The following is a 23,488-nucleotide window of genomic DNA, read 5'->3' as shown; positions in this document are numbered from 1 at the left end:
TTCAGGTCTGGACTTTGACTTGGCCATTCTAACACCTGGATATGTTTATTTGTGAACCATTCCATTGTAGATTTTGCTTTATGTTTTGGATCATTGTCTTGTTGGAAGACAAATCTCTGTCCCAGTCTCAGGTCTTTTGCAGACTCCATCAGGTTTTCTTCCAGAATGGTCCTGTATTTGGCTCCATCCATCTTCCCATCAATTTTAACCATCTTCCCTGCCCCTGCTGAAGAAAAGCAGGCCCAAACCATGATGCTACCACCACCATGTTTGACAGTGAGGATGGTGTGTTCAGGGTGATGAGCTGTGTTGCTTTTACGCCAAACATAACGTTTTGCATTGTTGCCAAAAAGTTCGATTTTGGTTTCATCTGACCAGAGCACCTTCTTCCACATGTTTGGTGTGTCTCCCAGGTGGCTAGTGGCAAACTTTAAACGACACTTTTTATGGATATCTTTAAGAAATGGCTTTCTTCTTGCCACTCTTCCATAAAGGCCAGATTTGTGCAGTATACGACTGATTGTTGTCCTATAGACAGAGTCTCCCACCTCAGCTGTAGATCTCTGCAGTTCATCCAGAGTGATCATGGGCCTCTTGGCTGCATCTCTGATCAGTCTTCTCCTTGTATGAGCTGAAAGTTTAGAGGGACGGCCGGGTCTTCGTAGATTTGCAGTGGTCTGATACTCCTTCCATTTCAATATTATCGCTTGCACAGTGCTCCTTGGGATGTTTAAAGCTTGGGAAATCTTTTTGTATCCAAATCCGGCTTTAAACTTCTCCACAACAGTATCTCGGACCTGCCTGGTGTGTTCCTTGTTCTTCATGATGCTCTCTGCGCTTTAAACGGACCTCTGAGACTATCACAGAGCAGGTGCATTTATACGGAGACTTGATTACACACAGGTGGATTCTATTTATCATCATTAGTCATTTAGGTCAACATTGGATCATTCAGAGATCCTCACTGAACTTCTGGAGAGAGTTTGCTGCACTGAAAGTAAAGGGGCTGAATAATTTTCCACGCCCAATTTTTCAGTTTTTTATTCGTTAAAAAAGTTTGAAATATCCAATAAATTTCGTTCCACTTCATGATTGTGTCCCAATTGTTGTTGATTCTTCACAAAAAATTACAGTTTTATATCTTTATGTTTGAAGCCTGAAATGTGGCAAAAGGTCGAAAAGTTCAAGGGGGCCGAATACTTTCGCAAGGCACTCTAAGTATCTTTCATACAAAGCTTAAGCTTGTGACCCATTCCATACATCTGTTGTGTGTCATGTAGACTGAAGGAGGATGCTGTGGCTCAAACCAGCTCGTTGAGTTCTCAGTAATCACCTCCAGGGGTGATTACCGACCAGCTCTATTTCTGCAGTAATTAAATAATAAAGTTTGATTGTTTTGAAGAAATCTAAAAGTCTCTCCTTTTGATTACAATAATTCCACCACACTACTTGAATGGACTCCCAGTGGACTTGTAGTCTAAGTTATTGTTTAGCCTACAAACACCGCTTCCAGCTGCTCCCTGGCGGCGATTCTAAATATTCATTCAAATTCTCCTTCTGCAGGATTATTTTCCTCCTGTGACTAGGTGGGTCATACTAAGATCCGACATCTGTATGACTGGTTGGGTTCTGATATTGTTACAGTATAGGAAGTCAACCAATCATATTGAACCACCAGGCCTTACCTGGTCCTCCTTTGTCACTGTCAGATTGGGTGAACTCGGCAGACTGGAGCTACACGCAGAATGGAACAAACCATTAGAAGTGCTGTGAGAAACACTGGTTTTGGTGTTAGTCAATTTAGAATAACGCTATGAACTTCAGTCAGCAGCGATATAATGCCCAGGGCCCGGTTTCCCGATAGCGATGGAACATAGGTTTACGAGTGTTTTAACACACAGAGAGAATATTTGTGCGCCGTTGAGTTCTGTGTCGATACCGATAGGATCGAAAGAAAGAAAGCAGTGTTCTCCGATCAGCGTTCTCCCTTTCCAATCTTACCTTAACATTAGAAGTATTCCACAACACTGCCAACGGATCAGCTCCTAGAGAGATATTATCCCCTATGGCTACGAATATTGAGGTGGCTTATTCTAATGCTTACCCTATAATAATGCACTAAATCAAGATTTCATCATGAAATATATTGAGGCAAAAATTACAGACAGTAGCATACAAATAGCAAAATAAAACTACATTGAATTAACATGAAATTGATTTCAATATCATTTGAAAATATAGGTCTATTGGATGTATCTTTTAATACAGTCATCTCGGTTTTCACTTGAACCGTCTTTATATCTTTCGCTTGTTATGCAAAGAAATGGGCCACTTCGTATTTGTAGTCACTGTCATATTCGTTCTGAAGTTATTGGAGGTCACAGAAAGACAAAGATTTTGTGTTTAGCGGAGATCTTCTGTGTATAAAGTGACGCGGAAGGGCAAAAAAGCATCTAACGACATACTAAGCTGTTCCAAAAGTGGTCTGAGGCAGCCATTAAATAACAAATGTTTTCAAAAGCAACTTTAGTAACGATGGTTTTGAGAAACAGCTTGGAGATCTAACAATGCTCCTACGGAGATTCAAACGATCAACGTAGCCTTAACATGCTTTTGTGAAACCGGGCCCTGGCCAGTGTTCACAAAGCGTCTCACAATAGTGCTGATCTAGGATTAGTTTTGTATTTTAAATCATAATGAAAAAATGTATGAAGAGTGGGGACATGACCCTAGATCAATAATTCCTACTCTGAGACGCTTTGTGAAAACTGGCCCAGATGCTTTGCACCCTCTACTCACCCTGGTCTGACCACTCCTACTGGTTGCTTGGAAATGTATGTTTTTGGAGGCATTGGAGGATGACCCTAGGAATGTAGATCACATGTATGTCTATCAATATCATAGGCACTGCATTGTATAATCAAGGAGCGATGATATTGAATACTATATTTCATACAACCCATATCTTGCACTTGGCCACTTGAGAGGCCCTGGGGTAAAGTCTATGTACAGATCTAGAATCAGCTTCCCTCCACCATCCTAACCTTAACCTTGAGAGGGCTAAATGCAAAACTGATCTAAGATCAGCATCTAGGGGAAACTTCACCCTACTACGAGCACTGAGGAATATAATTTTATTTAACCTTTATTTAACTAGGCAAGTAATTTAAGAACAAATTCTTATTTACAATGACGGCCTACCAAAAGGCAAAATATCTCCTGCGGGGACAGGGGCTGGGATTAAAAAAATAAATAACAAAATTCAAAAAGAACATTATAAATATAGGACAAAACACACATCACGACAAGAGAGACAACACTACATAAAGAGAGACCTAATACAACAACATAGCAAGGCAGCAACACATGACAACACATCATAGTAGCAACAGAACATGACAACAACATGGTAGCAACACAACATGGTAGCAGCACAAAACATGTTACAAACATTATTGGGCACAGACAACAGCACAAATGGCAAGAAGGTAGAGACAACAATACATCACGCAAAACAGTCACAACTGTCAGTAAGAGTGTCCATGATTGAGTCTTTGAATGAAGAGATTGAGATAAAACTGTCCAGTTTGAGTGTTTGTTGCAGCTCGTTCCAGTCGCTACCTGCAGCCAACTGAAAAGAAGAGCGACCCAGGGATGTGTGTGCTTTGGGGACCTTTAACAGAATGTGACTGGCAGAACGGGTGTTGTATGTGGAGGATGAGGGCTGCAGTAGATATCTCAGATAGGGGGGAATGAGGCCTAAGAGGGTTTTATAAATAAGCATCAACCAGTGGGTCTTGCGACGGGTATACAGTGATGACCAGTTTACAGAGGAGTATAGAGTGCAGCAATGTGTCCTATAAGGAGCATTGGTGGCAAATCTGATGGCCGAATGGTAAAGAACATCTAGCCGCTCGAGAGCACCCTTACCTGCTGATCTATAAATTATCTCTCTGTAATCTAGCATGGGTAGGATGGTCAGGGTTAGTTTGGCAGCTGGGGTGAAAGAGGAGCGATTACGATAGAGGAAACCAAGTCTAGATTTAACTTTAGCCACCTGCTTTGATATGTGCTGAGAGAAGGACAGTGTACCGTCTAGCCATACTCCCAAGTACTTGTATGAGGTGACTACCTCAAGCTCTAAACCCTCAGAGGTAGTAATCACACCTGTGGGGAGAGGGGCATTCTTCTTACCAAACCACATGACCTTTGTTTTGGAGGTGTTGAGAACAAGGTTAAAGAGTAGAGAAAGCTTGTTGGACACTAAGAAAGCTTTGTTGTAGAGCATTTAACACAAAATCCAGGGAGGGGCCAGCTGAGTATAAGACTGTATCATCTGCATATAAATGGATGAGAGAGCTTCCTACTGGATGAGCTATGTTGTAGATGTAAATTGAGAAGAGCGTGGGGCCTAGGATTGAGACTTGGGGTACTCCCTTGGTGACAGGCAGTGGCTGAGACAGCAGATTTTCTGACTTTATACACTGCACTCTTTGAGAGAGGTAGTTAGCAAACCTGGCCGAAGACCCCTCAGAGACACCAATATTCCTTAGCCAGCCCACAAGAATGGAATGGTCTACTGTATCAAAAGCTTCGGCCAAGATATACTCAGCTAACAATTTAATGTTCCCTCTAATGTTTAAGTGTCCAGTTTTCCGTTAGTTAGGGGAACATTGTATCTATATTAGCAAAAACCTTCTGAGAACATTTTTAGCATGTTTTGGTTCAAACATTCCCTTAATGTCAAGCAGAACTTATCTAGAACATGGTTACAATGTTCACAGAATATATTGTACAACATTAATGTTCTAGATGCGTTTTATGGGACGTGGCAAGAACGTGCACAAACATGCACAAATGGTCAATGACTGGAAGTGACAATATTATCAATAACTAGAAATGACCACTATTTTTGTGTCCAGTTTTCTGAGGGTTACGAGAATATTCCATCAACGTCCCACCAAACATACACAGGACATTGGTTGCCATTTTCTCACAATATTAGATATACATTTTCTGGACATGTTTCATGGGAACGTTGAAAGAACATTCCTGTGTCCAGTTTTCTAAGGGTTAGGAGAATATTCCATCAACATCCCACCAAACATACACAGAATATGGTTGTTAATGTTATTCATGTTCTACACACGTTTCATGGGAACGTTGCAAGAACATTTGAGTGTCAGTTGGCAGGACATCGCCATAAGGTCCCAAAGAAGCATTCTCCCCCAAAAACATTTTTTTCATTGAACATCATGCCTTGTTACCGTCACATCAAACATACACTGAACATGGTTGCCATGTTCTCAGAATGTAAGATATTAATGTTCTAGACACATTTCATGGGAACGTTGCAAGAACATTTCTGTGTATCAGTTGTCAGGACGTAGCTTGAAGGTCCCAAAGAAGCACCCGACCCCACCATTTTTTATTTCATTGAACATCACGCCATGTTACTGTTGCCAAGCCCCTAATTGATGAACCACTGATCCAATCACAGCTGTTTTTGTCTGTTGGCAAGTTCAGGGATACTCATACACACAGTGTTTTAACCTGTTAGGGCTAGGGGGCAGTATTGACACGGCCGGATAAAAAACGTACCCGATTTAATCTGGTTACTACTCCTGCCCAGTAACTAGAATATGCATATAATTATTGCCTTTGGATAGAAAACACCCTAAAGTTTCTAAAACTGTTTGAATGGTGTCTGTGAGTATAACAGAACTCAAATGGCAGGCAAAAACCTGAGAAGATTCCATGCAGGAAGTGGCCTGTCTGACAAGTTGTGTTTCATCTTGGCTCTTTTTATTGAAGACTGAGGATCTTTGCTCTAACGTGACACTTCCTACGGCTCCCATAGGCTCTCAGAGCCCGGGAAAAAGCTGAACGATATCGAGGCAGCCTCTGGCTGAAACACTTTATCGCTTTTGGCAAGTGGCCGATCAGAGTACTATGGGCTTAGGCGCGTGCCCGAGTCGACCCCATGCTTTATTTTCTTTCGTCTGTTTACCTAAACGCAGATTCCCGGTCGGAATATTATCGCTTTTTTATGAGAAAAATGGCATAAAAATTGATTTTAAACAGCGGTTGACATGCTTCGAAGTACGGTAATGGAATATTTAGAATTTTTTTGTCACGAATTGCGCCATGCTCGTCACCCTTATTTACCCTTTCGGATAGAGTCTTGAACGCACGAACAATACACCGCTGTTTGAATATAACTATGGATTATTTTGAACCAAACCAACATTTGTTATTGAAGTAGAAGTCCTGGGAGTGCATTCTGACGAAGACAGCAAAGGTAATAACATTTTTCTTATAGTAAATCTGACTTTGGTGAGTGCTAAACTTGCTGGGTGTCTAAATAGCTAGCCCTGTGATGCCGGGCTATCTACTGAGAATATTGCAAAATGTGCTTTCACCGAAAAGCTATTTTAAAATCGGACATATCGAGTGCATAGAGGAGTTCTGTATCTATAATTCTTAAAATAATTGTTATGCTTTTTGTGAACGTTTATCGTGAGTAATTTAGTAAATTAACCTGCAGTGTTCGGTGGGAATGCTAGTCACATGCTAGTCACATGCTAATGTAAAAAGCTGGTTTTTGATATAAATATGAACTTGATTGAACAAAACATGCATGTATTGTATAACATAATGTCCTAGGGTTGTCATCTGATGAAGATCATCAAAGGTTAGTGCTACATTTAGCTGTGGTTTGGGTTTATGTGACATTATATGCTAGCTTGAAAAATGGGTGTCTGATTATTTCTGGCTGGGTACTCTGCTGACATAATCTAATGTTTTGCTTTCGTTGTAAAGCCTTTTTGAAATCGGACAGTGTGGTTAGATTAACGAGAGTCTTGTCTTTAAAATGGTGTAAAATAGTCATATGTTTGAAAAATTGAAGTTTTTGCATTTTTGAGGTTTTTGAATAACGCGCCACGGGATTACACTGGCTGTTACGTAGGTGGGACGATTTGGTGCCACCTACCCTAGAGAGGTTAAATGTACATATTTGACACACTTTGACAACATTGTGCATGTTCATTAATATAGTAATTATTATTCAACATGTTCTCACCTGGGATTTGAACTGATAACCTCTTGTTTTACAGCATTTTCCTCCTAAACCACCATGTCTGTGTCAATTATTGATTTGATTGACTTATTTCCACAATTTAAGGACTTTCTATATCGTTGTCTAAGGTTGGTGGGGCAAATTAACCTGTTTTAATGATACTCCTGAACAGTTTTGAAAACCTTGTTTTGAAAACCAATTTGTTTTTAAACAAATTTGGGGGCTTGCCTGTTTTGCATTTTATTTTGCCATTAAAACGTGTCACATATCAGTTTTCAAACAATGTATTATTGAGTAAATAAAGCTGCATACAAACATGGTCTCTTTTTTGTTTTCTTGAGTAAGGCAGCTCCAAAATGCCGCATAGCTCAGTGCTTTCTGTGGTGGTGGGGCAAGCCAGCAGAAAATACAGAGTGTCACGCCGTGATTGGCTCAGTGTTCTGTCACTCATGGCGACACTATGTCACCACCAAGTCTAAGGGTAGAGGTACAAAATTCTAGCCCCTTGGGTGCTACCATAGAGTTACATTAGAAGTGCTCATCCAAAGCTCAAGGTCATTAGCCATAGATAAAATTGTCAAATCACGTTATATGTACAGTAGCTTTGATTGGACTGATCATGTCAACATCATACTTTAAAAATCTTAGCTAGCAGTCATCATCATGAATCAAGTCGTCAATCTACTGGCTATTCCTTTTTAATCCTTGTCATATGACGAGAAATAATGAATAGAAATTATAGATAAAACGTATCGGTGCTCATCGGCCACTGGACATAAACATTACACAAGAAGTTGGAAATCGCAAAATTCAACAATGAGTGGTTTGGAAGGAATCAGTGACATTGGCTAACTGCAAGCATTACAAAGCAATCACTTGCCTGCTATTCAGTGGAGTGGGTGTGTGGTCCCAAATCTGGGATTAAGGGGCTCTTTTCCAAGTTTAAAATGATAAATATTGGCCATGCTGTCAATGAAGCATGATTTGTGTCGCGTTCAAAACAACCGTTAACTCGGAACTGGGAAAACTTGACTTCAGTGAGTTCAAGACAACTGGGAAGTCTGGAATAAACGAGCACCGACTGGGAAAATACGTTTTGAACGGTCATCCAACTCGGAATTGTAAATCCGGCCTCTTTCTAGAGCTACGACCTGAGGATCAATGACGTCATCATGATTCAACCTTGTTTTTTACCCGAGTTCCAAGTTGATTTGAAAGCACCATAAATCCAGAGAATGCCAGACTTTGACGACAAAATTTGCTCACAAAGGACCGCCGCGCCACCTTCCTGTTCAAGTGAGCACAGCACAACTAGGTGAGTCCAAAAATGCATTGTATGCTGCTGCATAAATGATGTAATATGCCAGGGAGATATGTATACTGTAGCTAAGAAAGTAATACTAAGTGTATGTTGTGTAGTAAGATGTTAGTAGCCCATGTGCCTAATAATTTGGTCTATTTACCCCTCTTAATTTTGCTTACTGTTCTGACTTGGTGGTGCACATGTAGCCTATAACCTGTTTTAGAGAAATGTAATTATCGAATATTCTAAGAGCTTTCATTGTCTGCTTACATGTCCCCTTTATTTATCCTACGGTTCTGACTTGGTGTACAGGGAGAACACTGTAAGAAAAGCCGATGTTCTGAAGTATATGTCACTGTACATTTCAAAAGTTATGGTGGTAAAAGTTACATTGATTACATCTGTCCTTGCTCGCTCATTAATATCTTAATCGAAATTACGGATTGCCTCGTATCTGCTTGTCGCCACTTGTCCCCTTTGTACATCTCAATTGTCATTAGAAACCTAATTTGTTTAAGCAAGTCAGACATATCAGCTATGTTTTTTTAAATTAAAAGGCAGTAAACGAGGCTGAATGAACTGTTTTGCTGCCAGACAAGACTCGGCTGATAGCTAGGTGTAGCAGTGGTAAGATGTTGGGACTGCTGTTGGGACAGCTTTATGTAGGCCCTAACAGTTTGTTGGCACTGTTTGACACCATTATAGTGCAATTAATTTATTGTTTAGTGTTGTGTAGTAATCACTGTGATAAATAAAAGTTTTTCTTGAGTGCTTTTAATAGAGCTGAGATTTACTTCAAAGTGCACTCACCCTAATACTTACACCTATCAAGTTGTTTCAGATCTACACAAGTGCCTAGGGAGGAGAGGTTAGGGTTTCTTCAGTACAGGGCCTAACTATACTGGCCTAATAAGCATATTCCCTAGATATATCCCATATTGGGGCACAGGTTAGTGTGTGTCATTTGTGCTGGTGGCCTGGGTTCAAGACTTTATGTTAATGTAATTATTTGGCAACAGTTACAACACACTTAATTTATCTATACTGAACAAAAATATAAACGCAACATGCAACAATTTCATTTTACTGAGTTACAGTTCATATTAGGAAATCAGTCAATTGAAATAAATAAATTAGGCAGTAATCTATGGATTTCACATGATTGGGAATACAGATATGCATCGGTTGGTCACAGATACCTTTAAAAAAAAGGTATCACGAAAACAGTCAGCATCTGGCGTGACAACCATTTGCCTCCTGCAGCAGGACACTTCTCCATCACATAGAGTTGATCAGGCTGTTGATTGTGGCCTATGGAACGTTGTCACACTCAACTTCAATGGCTGTGCGAAGTTGCTGGATATCGATCCAGAGCATCCCAAACATGCTCAATGGGTGGTGTGTCTGGTGAGTATGCAGGCCATGGAAGAACTGGGACATTTTCAGCTTCCAGGAATTGTGTACAGATCCTTGCAACATGGGGCTGTGCATTATCATGCTGCAACATGAGGTGATGGTGGTGGATGAATGGGACGACGATGGGCTTCAGGATCTCGTCACGGTATCTCTGTGGATTCAAATTGCCATTGATAAAATGCATTGTGCTCGTTGTCCGTAGCTTATGCCTGCCCATACGATAACCCCACCGTTGGGCACTCTGTTCACAATATTGACATCAGCAAACCACTCGCCCACACAACGCCATACACGTGATCTGCGGATGTGAGGCCGGTTGGACGTACTGCCAAATTCTCTAAAATAACAGCAGCTTATGGTTGAGAAATGAACATTCAATTCTCTGGCAACAGCTCTGGTGGACATTCCTGCAGTCAGCATGCCAATTGCACACTTAAGTCTTGTGGCATTGTGCTGTGTGACAAAACTGCACAATTTAGAGTGGCCTTTTATTGTCTCTAGCACAAGATGCACCTGTGTAATGATTATGCTGTTTAATCAGCTTCTTGATATGCCACACCTGTCAGGTGGATGGATTATCTCTTGGTAAATGAGAAATGCTCACTAACAGGGATGTAAACCAATGTATTTGAGAGAAAAATGTTTTTTGTGCGCATGGAATATTTCTGGGATCTTTTATTTCGGGTCATGAAACATGGGACCAACACTTTACATGTTGCATTTATATTTTTGTTTAGCGTAATTAAAATTAGTTCCTCATTGAAAGATGGGAAGTGGTAGAGTTCTAGATAGCTGAGCATCTCAAAGAGAACTTTCTACACATACAGTGTATTTGGAAAGTATTCAGACCCCTTGACTTTTTCCACATTTTGTTACGTTACAGCCTTATTCTGAAATGTGTTAAATATTTTTTTCTCATCAGTCTACACACAATATGTCACGTCCTGACCAGCAGAGGGAGCAATTGTATTAGTTTTGGTCAGGACGTGGCAGGTTTTTGTGTGTTAAGTGTTGTGTTGGTGATTGGACTCCCAATTGAAGGCAGGTGTGTTGAGTTGCCTTTGATTGGGAGTCCTATATAGTAGTGTGTGTTTTTCGTTGGGGTTGTGGGTAGTTGTTTTTGCAATGCGTTAGTTAGCATGCAAAACTGTTGCTGTCTTGTTTATTGTTTTTTCCTGTGGATGCCTTACTTGAGTATTAAAAACTATGAGTATCCACATTCCCGCTGCGCCTTGGTCCATTCTTGAAGACAGTTGTGACACAATACCCCATAATGGCAAAGTGAAAACAGTTTTTTTGAAATGTAGCACATTCATTAAAAATGAAAAACAGAAATAACTTATTTACATAAGTATTCTAACACATCGCTATAAGACTCGAAATTGATCTCAGGTACGTTTATTTATTTATTGATTTTATTTAACTAGGCAAGTCAGTTACAGTGGGGGGAAAAAGTATTTGATCCCCTGCTGATTTTGTACGTTTGCCCACTTACAAAGAAATGATCAGTCTATCATTTTAATGGTAGGTTTATTTGAACAGTGAGAGACAGAATAACAACAAAAAAATCCAGAAAAACGCATGTCAAAAATGTTATAAATTGATTTGCATTTTAATGAGGGAAATAAGTATTTGACCCCTCTGCAAAACATGACTTAGTACTTGGTGGCAAAAACCTTGTTGGCGATCACAGAGGTCAGATGTTTCTTGTAGTTGGCCACCAGGTTTGCACACATCTCAGGTGGGATTTTGTCCCACTCCTCTTTGCAGATCTTCTCCAAGTCATTAAGGTTTCGAGGCTGACGTTTGGCAACTCGAACCTTCAGCTGTGTCTGGAGACTGGCTAAGCCACACCAGGACCTTAATGTGCTTCTTCTTGAGCCACTTCTTTGTTGCCTTGGCCATGCGTTTTGGGTCATTGTCATGCTGGAATACCCATCCACGACCCATTTTCAATGCCCTGGCTGAGGGAAGGAGGTTCTCACCCAAGATTTGATAGTACATGGCCCCGTCAAATGATGCAGTGAAGTTGTCCTGCCCCCTTAGCAGAAAAACACCCCCAAAGCATAATGTTTCCACCTCCATGTTTGATGGTGGAGATAGTGTTCTTGGGGTCATAGGCAGCATTCCTCCTCCTCCAAACACGGCGAGTTGAGTTGATGCCAAAGAGCTCCATTTTGGTCTCATCTGACCACAACACTTTCACCAGTTGTCCTCTGAATCATTCAGATGTTCATTGGCAAACTTCAGACGGGCATGTATATATATTCTTCAGTAGGGGGACCTTGCGGGCACGCAGTATTTCAGTCCTTTACGGCGTAGTATGTTACCAATTGTTTTCTTGGTGACTATGGTCCCAGCTGCCTTGAGATCATTGACAAGATCCTCTCGTGTAGTTCTGGGCTGATTCCTCACCGTTCTCATGATCATTGCAACCCCACGAGGTGAGATCTTGCATGGAGCCCCAGCCCGAGGGATATTGACAGTTCTTTTGTGTTTTTCCATTTGCGAATAATCGCACCAAATGTTGTCACCTTCTCACCAAGCTGCTTGGCAATGGTCTTGTAGCCCATTCCAGCCTTGTGTAGGTCTACAATCTTGTCCCTGACATCCTTGGAGAGCTCTTTGGTCTTGGCCATGGTGGAGAGTTTGGAATCTGATTGATTGTATCTGTGGACAGGTGTCTTTTTTACAGGTAACAAGCTGCGGTTAGGAGCACTCCCTTTAAGAGTGTGCTCCTAATCTCAGCTCGTTACTTGTATAAAAGACACCTGGGAGACAGAAATCTTTCTGATTGAGAGGGGGTCAAATACTTATTTCCCTCATTAAAATGCTAATCAATTTATAACATTTTTGACATGCGTTTTTCTCAATATTTTTGATGTTATTCTGTCTCTCACTGTTCAAATAAACCTACCATTAAAATGATAGACTGATCCTTTCTTTATCAGTGGGCAAACATACAAAATCAGCAGGGGATCAAATACTTTTTTCCCCCACTGTAAGAACAAATTCTTATTTACAATGACGGCCTACAATCCTGTTTCCATTGATCATCCTTGAGATGTTTAAATAACTTGATTGGAGTCCATCTGTGGTAAATTCAACTGATTGGACATGATTTGGAAAATATAAGGTCCCACAGTTGACAGTGCATGTCCGAGCAAAATCCAAGCCACAAGGTCGAAGGAATTGTCCGTAGAGCTCAGAGACTTGTGTTGAGGCACAGATCTGGTGGAAGGGTACCAAAACACTTTTGTATCATTGAAGGTCCCCAAAAACACATTGGCCTCCATCATTCTTAAATGGAAGAAATTGGAACAACCAAGACTCTTCCTAGAGCTGGCCAACCGTCTAAACTGAGCAATCGGGGGAGAAGGGCCTTGGTCAGGGAGGTGACCAAGAACCTGATGGTTACTCTGACAGAGCTCCAGAGTTTGTCTGTGGAGATGGGAGAACTTTCCAGAAGGAAAAGCATCTCTGCAGCACTCCACCCATCAGGCCTTTATGGTAGAGTGGCCAGACGGAAGCCACTCCTCAGTAAAAGGCACATGACAGCCCCCTGAAGGACTCTCAGAGCATGAGAAACAAGATTCTCTGGTCGGATGAAACCAAGATTGAACTCTTTTGGCCTGAATGCCAAGCGTCACGTCTGGAGGAAACCTGGCACCATCCCTACGGTGAAGCATGGTGGTGGCCGCATCATACTGTGGCGATGTTTATCAGCGGCAGGGACTGGATCGAGGGAAAGATGAACGGAGCAAAGTACAGAGAGATCGTTGATGAAAACCTGCTCCAGAGCACTCAGGACCTCAGACTAGAGTGATGGTTCACCTTCCAACAGGACAACGACCCCAGGCACACAACCAAGACAATGCAGGAATGCTCCCAATCAAACATCTCTGGAGAGACCTGAAAATAGCTATGCAGCGACACTCCCCATTGAACCTGACAGAGCTTGAGAGGGTCTGCAGAGAAAAATGGGAGAAATTCCCAAAATACAGGTGTGCCAAGCTTGTAGCGTCATACCCAAGAAGACTCGAGGTTGTAATCGCTGCCAAAGGTTCTTCAACAAAGTACTGAGTAAAGGGTCTGAATACTTATGTAAATGTGATATTTCATGTATTTCTTTTTTTGACAAAACAATCTGAAAATCTGGTTTTGCTTTGTCATTATGGGGTATTGTGTGTAGATTGATGAGGGGAAAAAATCTGCCATTTTAGAATAAGGCTGTAACGTAACAAAATTTGGAAAAAGTCAAATAGTCTTAGGAACTTTCAGAATGCACTGTATGGCATGTAGAACAAACATGTGTCTCTGATAAGGAATCACATATACTCTCATCATTGCATTTCTATCTGTAACATTCCTAATTTGTTGCCATACCCATACAGAAACATACCCAATACATGGTTGCCATATTCTCAGAATATCAGTATATTTGCAGTAGCATGTCTGTACTTTCTAACATTTGTCATTTAAGCAATGATGACACCAGTTATACCAAAACAATACACAACACAGAGTTCCATCTCCAACTTTTAATTTATTTATATATATTTATATATAAATAAATGCCCCCCTTTTTTTGTGATTTTTGCCTCTCCACAACGTGCTCGGGAGAGGCAAAGGTCGAGTCATGCATCCTCCGAAACATGACCCGCCAAACAATTCTTAACACATGCTCATTTAACCCGGAAGCCAGGTGCACCAATGTGTCGGAGGAAACACTGTTCAACTGACGGCCAAAGTCAGCCTGCAGGCGCCCAGCCCGCTACAAGGAGTTGCTAGAGCACGATGAGCCAAGTAAAGACACCACAGCCAGACCCTCCCCTTAACCAGACGATGCTGGGCCAATAGTGCTTTTATACATGTCTTACTACTCGAAAGTTGTCTTAATTCTCGCTCAAAAAACTCCCGTGGCCTATTTTTCAAATTGGCATGTTTTCTTTCAACAATTACTACTTCGCATGCAAGCCAGTGAATTCTATGCATTACAGCTGGATGAGTCAACAGACATGGTGGGCCTGGCACAGCTCCTGGTATATGTCTGTTACGTTTATGGGAGGTCAATTAAGGAAGACATCCTGGTTCCAAACATCTTCCATTTAAGAACGATGGAGGCCACTGTGTTCTTGGGGACATTCAATGCTGCAGAAATGTTTTGGTACCCTTCCACAGATCTGTGCCTCGATAGAATCCTGTCTCGGAGCTCTTAGGGAAATTCCTTCGACCTCATGGCTTGGTTTTTGCTCTGACATGCACTGTCAACTGTGGGACCTTATATAGACAGGTGTGTGCCTTTCCAAATCATATCCAATCAATTTAATTGACCATGTATGTGAACTTCCGACTTCAACTGTATGTACTTATTGAGCCAGTATAGTTAGGCCCTGTCCAGAAGAAACCATTAACCCTCCTCCCTAGGCACTTGTTTAGATCTGAAACAACTTGGTAGGTATAAGAAATTATTTCATTGATCATAGTGATCCAGAAGTATCATTAAAACAGGTTAATATTCTCCACCAACATTAGACAACTACACAGAAGGCCCTTCAAGTGCTGAAATAAGTAAATCAAATACATTTTGAAAATAGTCAGACTAGTCAATACCTGACCCGGACAAGGTGGCGTAGGAGGAAGATCGGCGTACTGTGAATGAAGAGGTTGTGAGTTGAAATCCCAGGTGAGGACTGTATAATTACTGTATTAATGAACATGCATGATGTAATTGAGTACTGTATGTCAAATATGTAAGTTGAAAACACTATGTTAGAAGCACTGTGTGTGTGAGTATTCTTAACCTTGTCAACAGACAAGGAGCTATGGATAGATCAGGGGTTCACAAATCAGGACCTTGGTTGGCTTGGAAAAAGCAATAAGATGGGATGTGCGATTAACTTTTCTTTGGACACAAATGTTCTTGCAACGTTCCCATGAAATGTGTCTAGAACATAAATATCTTACAGTGCCTTATTAAGAAAATAGTCATAGACATCGACTTATTCCAAATGCTATTGCATACAGCCTGAATTCAAAATTGATAAAAAAAAATAATAATTCTCACTCATCTACACACAATACCCCATAATGACAAAGTGAAAACTTGTTTTTAGACTTTTTTGTAAATGTATTGAAAATGAAATACAGATATCTAATTTACACAAGTGTTCACACTGTCACGTCCTGATCAGTATAGGGGTTATTTTGTTATTGTAGTTTGGTCAGGACGTGGCAGGGGGTATTTGTTTTATATGGTTCGGGTTGTATGTGTATGTAGAGGGGTGTTTGGTTTATGTATTCTGTTTTTTTGTTGTATTGTTCTATGTTAGTATCTAGTCTATTCTATTGTAGTTCTATGTTTAGTTTATTGGGGTTGGACCTTCAATTGGAAGCAGCTGGTAATCATTGCTTCTGATTGAAGGTCCTATAATTAAATGGGGTTTTTGTGGGAGGTTGTTCTTGTATTGCTGTATGTTGCCTTCAAGACGGTTTTTCAGCATTCATTGTTGTCTTGTTGGTTATAAGTCTTCACATTAAAAGTTTAATTATGAGCACTCAACCCGCTGCACCTTGCTCCATTCCTCACGACGAACGTTACACACACCCCTGAGTCAATACATATTAGAATCACCGTTGGCAGTGATTGCAGTTGTGAGTCTTTTTGGGTAAGTCTGGATTGTACAATATTTGCACATTACTCTTTTTTTTTTTTTAATTCTTCAAGCTATGTACAGTTCCTTGTTGATCATTTAAGTCTTGCCATAGATTTTCAAGCCGATTTAAGTCAAAACTGTAACTAGGCCACTCAGGAACATTAAATGTCGTCTTGGTAAGCAACTCCAGTGTATATTTGACCTTGTGTTTTAGGTTACTGTCCTGCTGAAAGGGGAAATTGTCTCCCAGTGTCTGTTGGAAAGCAGACTGAACCAGGTTTTTTCCTCTAGGATTTTGTCTGTACTTAGCTCTATTCTACTTCCTTTGATTTTTTTCCTTAGTCCTTGCTGATGACAAGCATACCCATAACATGAAGTAGCCACCACCATGCTTGAAAATATGAAGAGTGGTACTCAGTGATGTGTTGTGTTGGATTTGACCCAAACATAATGCTTTGTATTTAAGACAAAGTACATTACTTTGGATTTTTTTTTTGCAGTTTTACTTTAGTGCCTTATTGCAAACAGGATGTTTTGGGGGGGAAAAAATCTACAGACTTCCTCCTTTTCTCTGTCATTTAGGTTAGTATTGTGGAGTAACTATAATGTTTATGAGCCATCCTCAGTTTTCTCCTATCACAGCCATTAAACTCGAACTGTTTCAAAGTCACCATTGGACTCATGGTGAAATCCCTGAGCAGTTTACTTCCTCTCCGGCAACGGAGTTAGGAAGGACACCTGCATCTATGTAACGACTGGGTGTATTGATACACCATCCAAAGTGTAATAATAAGTTCACCATGCTCATATTTCTGCTTTTTAAATTACCCATCTACCAATAGCTGCCCTTCTTTGCAAGGCATTGGTAAACCTCCCTGGTCTTTGTGGTTAAATCTGTGTTTGAAATTCACTGCTCGACTGAGGGACAGCGATGAGGTAGTTATTCAAAAATCATGTAAACACTTATGGTACACAGTGAGTCTATGCAACGTGTTATGTGACTTGTTTTTTTACTCCTGAACTTATTTAGGCTTGCCAACAAAGGGGTTGAAGACATATTGACTCGAGACATGTCAGCTTTTAATTTTTTTATTCATTGGTAAAAATTTCTACAAACACTTTGACATTATGGGATGGGATATTGTGTGTAGGCCAGTGACACAACCTAAATGTAATCAATTTTAAATTCAGGCTGTAACACAACAAAATGTGGAAAAAGTCAAGGGGTGTGAATACTTTCGGAAGGCACTGTATATTCTGAGAACAAAGCAAACATGTTCTGTGTGTTAGGTGGGATGTTGATGGAATATTCTCCTAACCCACAACAAACTGGACACAAATGTTTTCGACAACTTTCCATGAAACGTGTCTAGAATATTAATATCTTATGTTCTGAGAACATGTCTACATGTGTATGTTTGGCTGTCCTTTGATGGAATACGCTCCTGATCCACAGATAACTGGCCACATGATTGTTCTTGCAATGTTCTCATTTAACGTGCCTAGAACATTGTCAGAAACTAGCTGTGAAGGCAGGAGAGCGATATGCTTTTACAGGCTCGTCTGTCTGGCATGTCAATGTTTTCTTATAGAATATAAAAGACTGTCACGGAGAAGAGAAGATGCAGGACAAAGTCGGGGGTGGATGATTTTCGTCCCAAATGCCACACTATTCTCCATATAGTGCCCTACTTTTGACCAGGGCCCATGGTCAAAAGTAGTACACAATGTAGGGAATAGGGTGCCATTTGGGACACAAGCAATGTTGTAGGTGGAGGAAGTGTGGAGGAAGTCTGGAATCTTCACCATTTCTACAAAGGATTTTAAATGGAGCATATGTGTGATTTTGTGTTTCTTTCTCGTTTCCACCACTCACAAGTTCACAATCTAACACAGTGTTAGTCAACCCCTTCACTGGGGATTAGCACCGGTTACCTGGGATGTTGCTTCTTGGTCAAGCAAGTAAAATTGTTAATATAAATAGTCCTTCAAGGAAGTAGGACCTTAGTTTCCTGGTCTCTTGAACATAAAAGGTTGATAAACATACTCTCACGGACACAAAGTGAATCTGCCTCTCTCTTACCCATGTGCATTGCTGTCCGGTCAGGCAGTGAGCGAGTTTTCCTGCGGATGGGCACAGCGTTATCCAGCTCCTCTTTCAAGATTATCTTTCCCAAGTTCGACTGAATCTGCAGGGTAGACATATAGAATGTCAAAAGGTTTTCAAAGCAACCACTATCATTGAGTTACACTTAAGAAAACACTTAGGTGCGTTCAGTAGCCAAATTTGGGAGAATTTGTTACAAATAAACCTGTTCCGTACTTTGTTGAGCTCCAGCTTCTGCAGTTGCCGTAGTCCCCACATATCATCGGACAGGTCTCCATTGTCATATTCATCATCCTCCTCATCCCTCTCTCCCTCCTCCCTCCTCCGGGACTCAGCCTTCTTCCTCCACTCTGTCTCTGTGGTAGAGGAGAGGCAAGTGTTAGAGGAAACCCTGGTACTACTAAGCTCTATTACTCTCCACTACCAACCCTCACTATCCCTCATTGGAAGCTTAGTAGCTCATCAGCGGCCCGGCCTCGGCAAAGTTAGCAGCCCACTGCCAATTTTAGCCATCGGCTTTACAGCGGTAGCCGACACTTCAGGCTAAGAGCAGCATTAACTGTTGGAACTGTTAAGGATGGTCGGTGTGCTGTTGTGTTGCTAGAGGCATGCCACCATGATGGCTAGCGACACTGGTCCGATATCAGTTTACCAGTTTACTGTACCTACAATGGTGTGCTGCCTCATAGCCACCAATGTTTTATAAGTGCTTGCTGGCTGGGATCGTTCACTACTAGGGTTGCAAAAGGAGGGTATATTACTGGAAACTTTCAAAGTTTACCAGTAAACTACCAAAATGTTGGTTATTTTTAAGATTTGGGGGAATTTTATAAGATAATGTATAGTGGCCTTTTTGGGTACTTGACATTATCACAGGCGTCTAATTATCTTTGGCCTTATCACATGTAAAGTATATAACATTTTAAAATAGTTATTTTAAAATATAAAACTGAATGACAAAGCTGTAAAACATTATTCTAAATATAAACCATCAACTTATTGAATACGATTGGTGTTTAATGTTTCAACATGAAGTGTCTTTTATATATTTTTTTACACTGACATAGTAAAATAAATGTGTTTTGTTGTAAATGTTTTTGCACCATACTGGTGGCAGTTGTAAAAAAAAAAAAAAAAAGAAAGTTAATACATGAAAGAGTTGCAGAGTTAATAAAAAATCATCCCATTATTGATTAGATGCTTTTTTCATTAATTAGGCTATTTTCTCTTGAACCATATGGTCTATCCACTAGAAACTCATGGACAATATGGACACAGATATACCATTTTTTTTTTTTTTACTGTGTATGTATGTGTGTGTGTGTGTGTGTGGGACTTTAAAAAATAAAAATATATATATATGAATACATTTTTTAAAAGTTATTCAAGTATAAATTACCATAGATTACCTGTCAATTAGCAAAATTACAGAAGATTACAGTTTCTTTGTTAAAATACCGGTGGCTTTGCAACCCTATACATTACTATTCACAGTTGTAATTAATAGTGTGAGACATACCAACTGCAGCCAGGGAGGGGGGGCAGGGCCAGTAATCTGTCTCAATCTTGGAGGGTTTGTTGGGATCAGGTGGCTGGGCGGCAGGGAATTTAGATGACTCAATGATGAGATCCTCTATCTGTTTCCCCTGGGGGATGGATGCTAATACATCTAGAGACACACACACACACACACACACACACACACACACACACCGGCAATATACAGTAAATGTGCACAGAAAAACATCCAATGTTACCTTTTAATGTCAAATATTATGCCAGTATACAGTAAATTAATAAACTGTCAACACACATCAATTAAGTTGCATGAAATACCTTGTTTGTAAATTGGTGGCTTCTTGTATATATTCATTCCATTATCTGCAATGAAAAGATAAAATCAAAATGGTCATCAGTCCCAGATGAAAAGCAAAGCAGGGCAGAGAAGGGAGCAGAGAAGAGAAGATAGAAGGTGATAAGTGTGCTGATGGATTACAATACCTGGCCTGTGAAAGTGCTGTGTGGGGAGCTTGGTGGTGGTGTCTAATGCAGAGCTGGTTTTGAGTTGGAGGTTTGAACCTGCTGATGACCCTCCAGGTGACTCCCTGCTCTCCAGCCACTCCTTGGGATCCTTGAATAGAATGGTCTAGGGACATATGAGATTAACATTACTGTCCGGATCCTAATTGATATTCAAACCGTAACCCAAACACACATTGGGAAAGTGCATGAAAATGAGGGTTCTGTGTACATTAGATTTCGTCCCTGAGTGAAGAAGCCAGTGAGATCACAGCAAACAATAAGAGTGTAACAGATGCTCATTGTTCCCATGGTAACTGCTTTTTGCAAACGTGCTTGTGTGGAGTCATGGGCTTTTAGACAATGGATGGGTCTAATCCTGGATGCTTAACTGCATTCCTGCCGGTGTCTGTTCCACAAATAAAAAATCTGTTGAAATACCTATTTGAATCCAAGATGGCATAGCAGTGGGATGTTTTGATTGTCTTGTCCCGTCCCTTGTATATATCATTTCCTTCTTCGTATATATTTTTAATCTCATTTTTCCATCTACGGACTGAACATACTCTCCTGCAACGCGCCTCACCCAATGCGGTATGGATCTGCTATTCTTTATACTTTAGAACCGTAACCCCCTTCAAGCTAGCCAGCTACTAGCTAGTAGTCAGCCACTGCTAGTTAGCCATCAACGTTAACTGGGACATCTGCCAGCTTCAGCCTGGTCAACTCCTGCCATCCAGCACAGCGCGATATCAACCCAAAGCATATCGGACTGCTTTTCTCCACCATATCTCCGGATTCCAACCGCAAGCTCTGAACCTTTACTCCGGATCATCGCAGTTAGCTAGCTGCTATCCAAGTGGCTACTCTTGGCTAACGTCTCTGTCCCGACGCAAGCACCAGTTAGCCTGGAGCTAGCCTCGAATCTAGGCCCATCTCCCGGCTAGCTGAATAGATCTACCAAGAATTCCTGGGCTTCAATTACCTCTTTTGCCAATTGGCCTGGACCCTTTGCTGCCGACACGAAGCCCTGCCGATCCATCACGACTGGTCTGCCGACGTAACTGTCCGAGAGAGTTTCAACAGGCTCCCACGTTGCGACGTCCCCCTGAGGACTATCTGCTAGCCTGCTGCTAGCTGTCTGTATCTCCGTGCCTCCAGCTCGCCTAGCTACTCACTGGACCCTGTGATTACTAGGCTACACACGCCTCTCCCTAAAGTCAATATGCCTTGTCTATTGCTTTTTTGGTTAGTCATTTTTGTCTTATTTCACTGTAGAGCCTCCAGCCCTGCTCAATATGCCATAGCTAGCCCTGTTGTTCCACCCCCCACACATGCGGTGACCGCACCTGGCTTAAATGGTGCTTCACGAGACAAAACCTCTCTAATCATCACTCAATGCCTAGGCTTACCTCCACTGTACTCACATCCTACCATACCCTTGTCTGTACGCAATGCCTTGAATCTATCCTTCTGTGCCCAGAAACCTGCCCCCTTTACTCTCTCGTTCCGAACACACTAGACGGCCAGTTCTTTTAGCCTTTAGCCATACTCTTATCCTACCCCTCCTCTGTTCCTCTGGTGATGTAGAGGTTAACCCAGGCCCAGCAGCCCCCAGCATCACTCCCATTCCCCCGGCGCTCACATTTGTTGACTTCTGTAACCGTAAAAGCCTTGGGTTCATGCATGTTAACATTAGAAGCCTCCTCCCTAAGTTAGTTTTATTCACTGCTTTAGCACACTCTGCCAACACGGATGTCCTAGCCGTGTCTGAATCCTGGCTTAGGAAGGCCACCAAAAATCCTGACATTTCCATCCCTAACTATAACATTTTCCGACAAGACAGAACTGTCAAAGGGGGTGGAGTTAATCTACTGCAGAGATTCTGTCATACTATCCAGGTCTGTGCCCAAACAATTCGCGGTTCTTCTTTTAAAATAACCTTTCCAGAAACACGTCTCTCACCGTTGCCGCTTGTTATAGACCCCTTCAGCCCCCAGGACACTATATGTGAATTGATTGCTCCCCATCCATCTTAAGAGTTCGTACTGTTAGGTGACTTAAACTGGGACATGCTTAACACCCCGGCCGTCCCACAATCTAAACTAGATGCCCTCAATCTCACACAAATTATCAAGGAACCTACCAGGTACAACCCAAAATCCGTAACCATGGGCACCCTCTTAGATATCATCCTGACCAACTTGTCCTCTAAATACACCTCTGCTGTCTTCAACCAGGATCTCAGCGATCACCGCTTCATTGCCTGCGTGCGTTATGGGTCCGCGGTCAAACGACCACCCCTGATCACTGTCAAACACTCCCTAAAACACTTCAGCAAGCAGGCCTTTCTAATCGACCTGGCCCGGGTATCCTGGAAGGATATTGACCTCATCCCGTTAGTAGAGGATGCCTGGTTGCTCTTCAAAAGTGCTTTCCTCACCATCTTAAATAAGCATGCCCCATTCAAAAAATTTAGAACTAAGAACAGATATAGCCCTTGCTTCACCCCAGACTTGACTGCCCTTGACCAGCACAAAAACATCCTGTGGCGTTCTGCATTAGCATCGAATATGCAACTCTTCAGGGAAGTCAGGAACCAATATACACAGTTAGTTAGGAAAGGTAAGGCTAGCTTTTTCAAACAGAAATTTGCTTGCTGTAGCATTAATTCCAAAAGGTTTTGGGACACTAAAGTACATGGAGAATAAGAGCACCTCCTCCCAGCTGCCCACTGCACTGAGGAGCAGAAACACTGTCACCAATGTCATGACGTGGCCCTCTTTGGGTTTAGCGTGCCTTCCCCCTCTCTCTCTCGCCTACACCCAGGCTGCTGTTATCTCAGGTCGTAAATTCCTGGAGGAGACTCTCTTCCTCATGGCCAGACAGTATAGAGAGAGAAAAGG

General features: G+C 41.5%; 1 protein-coding gene across 10 annotated transcripts in view; it reads right to left on the bottom strand.

The window, feature by feature from the left end:
- Positions 1-1,185: 1,185 nt before the first annotated feature.
- Positions 1,186-23,488, bottom strand: part of LOC106587020 (dematin) — an 80,851-nt gene continuing 58,548 nt past the window's right edge. For 7 of the 10 annotated variants that reach the window (XM_082969322.1, XM_082969319.1, XM_082969324.1 and 4 more), the window contains 6 exons: positions 20,565-20,709; positions 20,400-20,444; positions 20,083-20,232; positions 18,780-18,919; positions 18,540-18,645; positions 17,530-18,267 (listed from right to left, as the gene is read on the bottom strand). In XM_082969322.1, the coding sequence (XP_082825448.1) occupies positions 18,032-18,267; positions 18,540-18,645; positions 18,780-18,919; positions 20,083-20,232; positions 20,400-20,444; positions 20,565-20,709 (822 nt within the window). In that variant the 3' untranslated portion in view covers positions 17,530-18,031. Of the gene's footprint in view, positions 1,735-2,799; positions 2,865-6,450; positions 9,952-12,745; positions 15,453-17,529; positions 18,268-18,539; positions 18,646-18,779; positions 18,920-20,082; positions 20,233-20,399; positions 20,445-20,564; positions 20,710-23,488 lie in introns of those variants that run through there. The other 3 variants (XM_082969323.1, XM_082969327.1, XM_082969326.1) reach the window with 3 other exon arrangements.

The sequence above is a fragment of the Salmo salar genome, chromosome 26, assembly GCF_965601325.2.
Source record: "Salmo salar chromosome 26, fSalSal1, whole genome shotgun sequence".
Classification (NCBI taxonomy): domain Eukaryota; kingdom Metazoa; phylum Chordata; class Actinopteri; order Salmoniformes; family Salmonidae; genus Salmo; species Salmo salar.
The sequence above is the reverse complement of the archived record's forward strand: the minus strand, read 5'-3'. Positions and strand labels throughout refer to the sequence as shown.